A 10,517-nucleotide genomic window follows, 5' to 3' on the forward strand; every position below is an offset into this window, starting at 1 on the left:
CAGACAGATGACATTACTAATTCCTAGAGCAGGAAGAAACCTAAAAAAAGCCTATATCTGTAAGACTTAGGAGCTAGAGAATTGATATTTCATGATTTAAGCAAATCCAGGGGAAAACATTGTCAGAAGTAAGTGCTTTTGCTTTTATTAAAAGGATTTATTACAAATATGCGTGTAAATAATTTATACACAACTTCAAAAATGTATTGTTTGCTGAAGACCTAAAAGGAGTCTTTTTGTTCATTCTAAAGTTCAGTAAGTTCCCTGCATAAAAGAATGAGTTCCAGGGCTTCCCTCGTGGCGCAGTGGTTGAGAATCTGCCTGCTAATGCAGGGGACACGGGTTCGAACCCTGGTCTGGGAGGATCCCGCATGCCGCGGAACAACTAGGCCCGTGAGCCACAACTACTGAGCTTGCGCATCTGGAACCTGTGCTCCGCAACGAGAGGCCACGATAGTGAGAGGCACGCGCACCGTGATGAAGAGTGGCCCCCGCTTGCTACAACTAGAGAAAGCCCACGCACAGAAACGAAGACCCAACACAGCAAAAATAAATTTAAAAAAATATATATTCCATTCCGAAAGCACGTTCATAAGTCCAATTTGTTTGTACATCCAACAAAACCCAATTCACAATTGCTGTACTGTAATCGGTTTGTAATACTTTTCACACAGTAATGCATAACAAAACATTTTGAATCTTACAGTACAGTACCTTGAAAAGTACAGTAGTACAGTACAACAGCTGGCATACAGGGGCCTGTTTGCATCTTTGAAAGTTCTGAACTTGAAGGTTCGTCTGTAGGGGGCTTACTGTACCCATAATGAGACTTAATCCTTGTTTTAAGTCTTAACTCCCTGTGCTTCAGGGTGGTGGTGGTTTTTTAATTTATCTGATCCTATAATGTATTAAGCATTGTGCTCGATATGCATTGCCTCCTTTATCAGAACAAATTTATGAGGAAAGTAGATTTTAGAGGTGAGAAATCTGAAGCTAAGAGTAAGTAATTTGCTCCAAGGTTATGGCTAGTAAGTGATGGAGTTTAATTTGAACCCAGGTTTGAATAGAACCCAAACTTAGTCCCTACACACGCTGCTTCATTTGTGAAATAGGTGGTAGGGACAGATGTGTTCTTTCAAATGAATGCTAGACTCAGAATAGTTCCTATCTTGGGATGCTGTTATCACTTAGAATACATTGTGAACTTTAGTAATTTCTTTCTTAATCTGAAGTTATATGTATATCTTTAGTTAACGGCAGTTATTTGTCCTCTGTAGCGTTCTGGAGAGAACTTTAAAAAGTCATTTGGAATTTATCATGGAGAATTAAGTGAAATGATCAAGGTAGATAACAGCTTTCTTTGTTAAAAAATGCAAATATAAAGTTACTGGACTGATTTGTCCTTCCTATATGTGGCTTACCTTGATGAATTTCCAGAAATATCTTGAACAATGGCAATATCATTGTAATATAGGTACCAAATAATTATTTTTGGATAAGACAATTCAGTCATAATTAACACTTTAGCAATCAGGGTGCTTTTGCATGTTATTCAGTGCAATATTCTGTAGTTAACATACATGTAATTTTATTCAGGGCAGAAAATGCTACTGTTCAAAAGATTCGATCCAGTTGGAATGATAAGGGAAGTTTGCCTGAAAGAGGCAATTTAAGATAGTTCTTGAAAGATAGGTAGAATTTTGGTAATAGAAGAGAATATTTTAGGCAGAATTAATTATAAATAGAAAATTACAGGATATATTTAAGGAAAAGGAACAGTTTGGAGCCCAAGGAACCTTGGAGGAAAGGCATTTGAGATAATACTGGGAAGTTAGACTGGAACCATTGTGGAGGGTCTTAAAAGTTAGGGCTTTTGGGCTTCCCTGGTGTCGCTAGTGGTTGAGAGTCTGCCTGCCGATGCAGGGGACACGGGTTCATGCCCCGGTCCGGGAAGATCCCACATGCCGCGGAGCGGCTGGGCCCGTGAGCCATGGCCGCTGAGCCTGCGTGTCCGGAGCCTGTGCTCCGCAACGGAATAGGCCACAGCAGTTAGAGGCCCTTAGGGCTTTCTTAACTTGGTACATAACAAGGAAGAAGTTTTTTCGTTTTGTTTTTTGAGTAGGGGAAAACTAGGAGATTAGTCTGGTAATGTATATAAGCTGAAGAGATATACTAGGAAGCTGATCGTGATGCTGTTGTAGAAAGGTGATAATCTTTAGGTAGAGGGCAAGGGGAATGAAAAGAAGGGAATTCATGCAAGAAATATCTAGGTAGAAGTCTACAAGATTTGATAACTAGTTGAAGGGGTAGAATCAAAGATAACTAGGATGTCCAACTTGAATAAATCTGAATGCAGGTGATAGATTTAATCTTTGGGAGAGAATGAGCATAAAAATGAGAGAAGGGCTAAAAATGGAACTTTGGCAAACACAAGGGGGTAAGAAAACTAGCAATGGGCGGAGAAAGGATCCATTTAGTGGGATCTGATTAATGATTGTATATTTAACAGAAGCAAAGGGAAATGAATTTTAAGAAAGATTTAAGTATAATAAATAATAGCTGACATCAACGTCATCAAGCCTTTACTAAGCCAGGCACTACTTTAAACACTGTACACACATTAACTCATTTAATAATTATAGCACCACAGAGAGTAAATTGCCAATGTTAAGTGGCAGTAAAGTAAATTGCCACTCGCAAGTAAATTGCCAACGGCAAGTGGCAGAGCCTGAATTTGAGTAGTCTGGTTCTAAGTGTCTTACTCTAAACCATTGCACTATCTAACAGAAAAAGCTGAAGGCTGAGACTGTAAACAGTGCACTGGAATTGGCAATTAATAGATCTTTGATGCTTTTTAAGAGTGTGCTTCCTCAGCACCTATTGCAGTGCCTACCTATTTCACTGAGAAAAGAGAAGCAATTGAAGAGAATTTCTGCACATTCTCACCAACAAATCTATCAACCTACCTGAATCTCTACCTAGATTCTACCTTCCTGTTACAAGAAAGGAACTGTCTATGGACCTATCACCTGATCCTATCCTCTTCCACTTACTCAAGGAAATCAGCCAGCAATTGTCCCATCTCTATCCTGTATCAACTGTAGCATCTGATAATAGCTACATTATTTCCCACCTTGGAAAAGAGAAATGACCTTTTGAACCCACATTTCCCTCCAGCTTCAGCTCCATTTCTCTGCTCCCATTTTATTTCTTGAAAGAGTTGTCACCACATGATAACTCCACATCTCCCATTCTCTCTAGAACCCTCTCTAATCACTTCACTTCCTGGAAACAGCCCTTGTCAAGACCACCAGTGACTACTGTGTTTGCCAGATTCAGTGGTTATCTCAGTCCTCAACTTATGCAACCTATGCAGCAACACCTGACACAATTACTCCCTTCTGCTTGACAAATATTCATTACATGGCTTTCAGAACATTACTTTCTGGGTTCTCCTTTGCTGGTCATTCATTTTCAATATCCTTTGAAACTTGCTCCTTATAGCCCAGTCCTTGGTCCTCTATTCTATCTACGCTCACTCACTTCTGGGCAACCTCATCCATCTCATGGCTTTAAGATCATCTATATACTGACAATTCTTAAACTGATGTTTCCTACCAAGAACCTTTTCATGAACTTTAGACTCACAATATCTGGTGCCATTTATGCCTCTGATACTCAAGATGTTTAACTGAAATCCTGATTTCTACTCATTTCTCACAGGACTGCTCCTTCCCCTTTCCTCCCCTGGTCCGTCTGAGTAAATGGCAATCCATTCTCCGAGGGAGCAATATCACCCCACATGGAGAAAAAGTTGGCTCTTGTGGGATGAAAAAGTCTTAGATATTACAATGCTTTGTCACCTTCCAAAGCTAAACTCTACCCAACAAAATCTTACTCCTTATTTAATTTCTCTCATTTTCTTGGGTGTGACACAAGCAGCAATGACATTGAGTTCATGGAAAATACAAAAATTGTATGCAAAATCAGTAAGCCTGTGTGCCACAACTACTGAGCCCGCGTGCCTAGAGCCCATGCTCCGCAACAAGAGAAGCCACTGCAGTGAGAAGCCCGCGCACCGCAACGAAGAGTAGCCCCTGCCTGCCGCAACTAGAGAAAGCCCACGCACAGCAACGAAGACCCAACGCAGCCAAAAATAAATAAATAAAATAAAGTTAAAAGTTCACTAAATTTTTTAAGAAATTAATTTTTCAATTATGTTACTTATGCTGGAAATATAACAGTATTGAATGATTTTTAAAAAACTGATTCCTGGGCTTCCCTGGTGGTGCAGTGGTTAAGAATCCGTCTGCCAATGTAGGGGACATGGGTTCGAGTCCTGTTCTGGGAAGATCCCACATGCCGCAGAGCAACTAAGCCCATGCACCACAACTACTGAGCCTGCACTCTAGAGCCTGCGAGACACAACTACTGAACCCATGTGCCACAACTACTGAAGCCCACGTGCCTAGAGCCTGTGCTCCGCAATAAGAAGCCACCAGGATGAGAAGCCCGCTCGCCGCAACTAGAGAAAGCCTGTGCACAGCAACGAAGACCAAACGCAGCCAAAAATAAATAAATAAATAAATAAATAAATAAATAAATAAATAAATAAATAAAATTTTTTAAAAAACTGATTCCCTGGTGGTCCAGCGGTTAGGACTCGGCGCTTTCACTGCCATGGCCTGGGTTTGATCCTTGGTCAAGGAACTAAGATCCCACAAGCCGCACGGTGTGGCAAAAAAAAAAAATCAAAAACTGATTTCATTGCTATTATGTATTTATATAAATTGTTAATTTACATATGTAATGCAGTGAATTACAATTTATATACATAAATTACATTAAAGTTTACTCAGCAAATACAGTTATAAAGTTAAATACTATTAGCGTTAAAATTTTTAAGTTTTGGGACTTCCCTGGTGGCGCAGTGGATAAGACTCCGTGCTCCCAATGCAGGGGGCCCGGGGTTCGATCCCTGGTCAGGGAACTAGATCCCACATGCATGCCGCAAATAAGAGTTTGCATGCCACAACTAAGAAGCCCGTGAGCTGCAACTGACCAGGCACAACCAAATAAATAAATATCAAAAAAAAAAAAAAAAGAAGAATCCAATGGAAGAAAGACATCAAAATTTTTTTTAATTTTTAACAAAGATTTTAGTCACACTTAACTCTGCATTGAATAAAAAGTAAACTTCATGCTTACTCTCGTATAAAGCACAAATATACAGACAGTACATAAACAGATATACAATATAACTGTGGCATTAACATTTCATGGGAGTTGGGGAAATAGGAAAAAATATCTAAGAAGAATCTTTAGGGTCAACAGCAATGGAAAAAAAGGCTGAGAAACACTGTTCTATTTAATCAGGTCAGAAACCTTGGTGTCATATTAGACTCTTTTTTTTTTTCTTCTTCTCATATTCCCTTTAAATCCACGAGCAATCCTTTCGGCTCTACCTTCAAACTATCCAGGATCTGACGCCATTCCTCTTTTTTTTTTTTTTTTTTTTTTGCCATGCTAGTAGAAGCCACCATCATTTCATTGTCTGGATTACTCCAATAGCCTCCTTAACTGGTGGCTCTGCAGTCAGTCTATTTTCAACATAGCAACCAGTGTAATCTTTTAAAAAGAATGCTATGTAACTTTTCTGCTTAAAACCGCTCTGCTTAAGTGTTCCCCGCCTCAAAGTTAAAAGCCAATGTCTTTACAGTGGCCTTCCAGGCCCTACATGAACTCTCTCCCTTCACCTCTCAGATCTCATATTCTATCACTTGTCCTCTTCCCTAGCCACAATGGCCTCCTTGTTCTTCCTCTAATATATCAAGCCATTCCTGTTTTAGGTCCTTTACACTTGCTGTTCCACCTGCCAGCATGTTTTTCTCCTCCTCCCCCATATTTGCTTGGTTACCTTGTGCTCAACATTCAGATCAAGTATCACTTCCTTCCAGAAGCCTTCCTTGATCACCAAACAACCATTCCCATTCCCTTAAGGACCACACACACAACCCCTCTCTCTTCCTTACCCTGCTTCATGCTACTTCATAGAACTTATTACTCCCTGATATATTTTTTATGGTCTCCTGCCAATAAGCCCCAGAAAAAAGGGATATTTGTCTATTTTGCTATGTTACTCCCCCACATCTAAAACTGTACTTGGCACAAGACGTTCAACAACTTTTTGTTGAATTAACAAATACTATACGTGAGCTTGACAAAACAGGTTCCCTGCCTCAAAAAACGTGAGTCTACTGGGAAGACGTGAAACAATTAAAATACAATAACTGCATGTGTTCAGTGGAACAAAGAAGCCTCCAAATCTGCCCAGAGAATTTACATAGGCATATGCAATTGCACGGTTAATCTAGGTTGTGCTAATCAATGTAATAATAAATATCTAAGGCTTTTGTAAACTATAGTGTATTATGCAATTGTGAGACTGTATCATATCTGGCGAAGGTGAGATCACATCTTGCCTTTTATTGTTTCCGCGTCTCGAAAATTCTACGGGGAAAATTTTCGTTTCACTTCATTTACTTCCTCTTCCTATAATCCAAAAAGTCAAGTGGCTGTGAGTGTTAATGTCCCAGGGGAGTGTAAAAAATTGTTTGGTCTGGGAGTCTGCGTAGTGAATGGCTCGCTGGAGCTGGCGCATGCGCATCCTCTGAGGCACTGCAAGATGTCTGCCAGCTACTTTGTGGCGCGTCGGTGCCCCGAGGAATTAGCAGCGGCGGCGGCGGCGGCAGCTGCAGGTGCCAAAAAATAACAGTGGCCGCTGAGCGGTGGGAGTTTCTCGGCCCTGCTGTGTGAGCTGGACAGCCCCAAGGGAGACACCTCGCTAGGAAGCAAAACGCGGGGCGGAGCGGTGAAGCCCCTCCCCCAACCTCTCCTTAGTTTGACCAACTCCCTCTCCCACCCTTCTCTCCCCGTTTTTCCTCCCAGCCCGCTACGCGCTGGCCTGCTGCGCAGGCGTACGAATAATCGAAGCGCCTCCTTAGCCCTTGGGGCTTGTGGGCTTCTGCGCGCGCTTCCCGTTCTTCTCCCTTGATTGGCCAGATTGCTCCGCCATCACACCTCCCTCTGCTTTTTCTAAGTTGAGAAGGAAGCAGGGGGGCGGGGCCAAGCAGCGCGTGCGCGATAGTGTTGCTGTCCCTTTGCTGCTATTGCGTTGCAAAAAAAATCCTGACTAGGTAGCCTTGGGCCTTTCTGTGCTAGAGGATCTAAAGGAGACAGAAAGATTTCTGCAACTGAAGGGGCAGTCGGGTAGTATTAACTTTAAGATATTCATGCCCGCTCTTAGAGGAGTGTGGGGAACGGCCTTAAGCGTTGAGAGCCGAAGAGTAAAAAACCATTAATTTCCGGGCCAGGCGTTTAGAAAGGCTTTGCAGGACCTGTTTTCTGCGCAATTCTTCCGTGATTACTGACTAGTTTAAACACAATCCCTTGAACAATTCCGATAAACCTTCGAAATCCGCAGCCCCTCTTTGCAGCGTGTAGGAGCCGCCAGCGTGCCCAGCAGCTGGTCCTCCCGTCCTGCCTCCAGAAGAGCCTAGCGCGTGCACCATCCCCACCCCCTGGCCCCCCTCCCCACCTGCGGCTTTCACGCACTCGCAGTGATTGTTTTGCCCGCTCCCGCCGCCGCCGCCGCCGCCGCCGCGGCCGCCAGAGGAGCAGCAGCGCTTGTGCAAACCGGGAAGATGGCGGCCGGCGGCGGCGGAGGCGGCAGTAAGGCCTCCTCCTCGTCGGCCTCTTCGGCAGGGGCTCTGGAGTCCTCGTTGGATCGAAAATTCCAGTCGGTAACTAACACCATGGAATCTATTCAAGGCTTGTCGTCTTGGTGTATAGAGAACAAGAAACACCACACTACTATCGTCTACCATTGGATGAAGTGGCTCCGGAGATGTGAGTGTTGGGGGGTGACTAGGGAAGGGAAGACTGGGGATGGAAAGAAATACTACCCGAAACGCTTAGGGTTTCCCTGTGGAGCCGCTGCATTCGGTTGGGGTTGTTCATATTAAAGCTTCGACCAGAGTGTACCCAAACTCAGACCCTACTCCTAGCCAGGATTGTCCTGAACTGCAGGAGGCTCATCATTTCTTGGATTTTATAGCGACTGACTTGGTGTGACCTTGGGCCGTTGGGCCCAAATCTGTTGAGATTTACATGTTTCAGAGCTTTGTAAGATGATGTTGTTTTTACTGAACCTTCACAGAAATGTTGCGTCCGTTTATTTCTTATAGGCCCTGACGTGTTAATGATTTCTTGTTTTCCTGATGATAGACACGCTATGGTTTAAGCAGTAGTAAATGCACCTACTTCGCTGGAATATGTGGGACCATTCTATTTTCCACTGACCTAAAACGTGTGATGTGTAATAAGAAGGGCCTTACCTAGATGAAGAGGTAACGTGAGCTCCACATAGAGCTGAGGCGACCACCTAAGAGGTTTTTGTAGCTATGTTTGCTGCAGTAAAATACAGGCTTCTTGATACTGACCGGAAACAACCGTAGTCAGTATCGCCACTAACACCATAAAATGGAAAACATATCCGGCTACTTTTCAACCAGTTCAGATACCTTTTTAAAGAATAGGAATTGGTTTCATAGGTAATCAAAACAAAGAATCAGGAAGTGTGCTTTTTGAATAGGTACTACTTTTTTACCCCAGTTAATTGCTTTTTTGTCTACATCGTGGAGTTTTTTTCACTTTGCTGCGTTACTGCAGAAAAGAGGTCTGTTAGACTGTCAGGAAGCATGGGTTGTTTGCAGAAAATTTCAGATCTTTTAGGACAAAGTGTGGAGAAGTCATTTGTTGCTTCCTGCTGAGAGGGTTGACCCTAAATCCATGTATATCTCTTTGAATTTTAGGTCTGCTTCCTGTCTATGGCACGTCACCAGTGAGACCCATCATTCACTTATTCTTCTTATTCCACTTTCGCTATTGCCCCTATAGTGTTTTAATTTGTCTTTACTTTTAGGGAACAGATGGATAAAACTTACAAAATCATAGACCCCAAACTTCAAATCATTTGTGTATAAAGTTATTGTTGGGAGAGATGTTTTGTGGCTCTTTGAATAATATATGCAGAAAGAGTCGTATAACCAAGGCAGGATTACCTATATTTACCAATAGCAGATCAAAGTTACTTTCTTTCCAAGAGGTAAAATTAGAACATAAAATATCAAGTACCAGTCATTATCAAAGACTCACATAGTATCTACTATGTACCCAGCCCTTTGTCATTTACAATATATCTAGTATCTCATTATACCTTAAACTAACCCTAAGAAGTAAATTTTTTAATAATTGATTTACAGATGTGGAAACTAAGCCTCAGAAATGTTAAGTAAGCTGCTTAAGTTTATACAGTAAAATGGTGGAGTTGGGATTTGACTCCACAATATCAGATGACAATGGCCACATTTAACTTTGTAAAGTAATGTTTTCATGATTATTCTTTAATGTTTTTGGTATACCAGTGGTAGCAAGCAGTGCTCAAGCCTGAGGACGTATTCTCCTTAAACATATTTTTCTTCCTGTTTTAAAACATTTTTACTTTTTCTATCTTTGGGCTCTGGTGCTTTAACTGTATGGTTACATCATTTGCAAGGATAAGTTGGTCGCCATCCCTGCCTGTGGGATTACAAATGCAATTACAATATATTTTTTACAGTCAGCGATAACGAGATACACTGGAGCCAGAATTTTTCTGCCTCTACTTTTGATATTGTGCCTGAGCTTATTTCCCTTGTTGATATTTTAAGAGTGAAAAAAATGATTGCTTTAGGAAGACAGTGCTTCATTTGAAGTGCATTATATACAGTTTGTATAGTTAAATGCTTTTGGCTTTCTATAAACCTGATTTTTGTTTTTTGTCTGGTGGAATGCAACTTAACTTTCAAAAATGGTTAAGGGTAATTTGTAGTTGTTTTATGTTTATGTTGAGTGAACATCGTTTATCTTATTGTAAATAAAGCCTTTTGAGAGAAATATTCAGGAGATTGTTGTTAGAATTATTTTAGTTCGAGTTTGGTTTTTAAGTCAGCTTTAGGCAAATTTGTGAAATAAGTGTCTTTGGCATTCCCAGCCTTTCTGTCCATTTTCCTGATGCCACTTTTGCTTCTCCTTTTTTTCTTTGGCATCCATTATTTAGTAATTTATATTTAGACCTCAGTGGGAGTTTAAGTGACTATGTTAACTCTTCCTGAGATATTTTCATTTTTATCCTTTATTTCATAACGTGTAATAAGAGACTTTTGTTCACTTTAAAGGAAATACTTTAGGGAGTTCCCTGGTGACCTAGTGGTTAGGATTCCGGCCTTTCACTGCCATGGCCCAGGTTCAATCCCTGATCGGGGAACTGAGAGCCTGCAAGCTGCGCAGTATGGCCAAAAAATAAATAAATAAAAATTAAAAAAACAATAAAGGAAATTACTTAGAGAAGGCAAGTAGTCTTCCTGAAGACACACTCCATGGTGGGTTATACTGATTTTTTTTTTTTTTTTTTTTGG

General features: G+C 41.3%; 1 protein-coding gene across 3 annotated transcripts in view; it reads left to right on the forward strand.

Moving 5' to 3' along the window:
- The first annotated feature begins 7,687 nt into the window (after positions 1–7,687).
- RPRD2 (regulation of nuclear pre-mRNA domain containing 2) overlaps positions 7,688–10,517 on the forward strand; it is an 81,653-nt gene continuing 78,823 nt past the window's right edge. For 2 of the 3 annotated variants that reach the window (XM_007463506.1, XM_007463508.1), the window contains exon 1: positions 7,688–7,908. In XM_007463506.1, coding sequence (XP_007463568.1) covers positions 7,704–7,908 — 205 coding nt within the window. In that variant the 5' untranslated portion in view covers positions 7,688–7,703. The remainder of the gene's footprint in view (positions 7,909–10,517) is intronic. The other variant, XM_007463507.1, reaches the window with a different exon arrangement.

The sequence above is a fragment of the Lipotes vexillifer genome, unplaced genomic scaffold, assembly GCF_000442215.2.
Source record: "Lipotes vexillifer unplaced genomic scaffold, Lipotes_vexillifer_v1.1 scaffold1034, whole genome shotgun sequence".
Classification (NCBI taxonomy): Eukaryota; Metazoa; Chordata; class Mammalia; order Artiodactyla; family Lipotidae; genus Lipotes; species Lipotes vexillifer.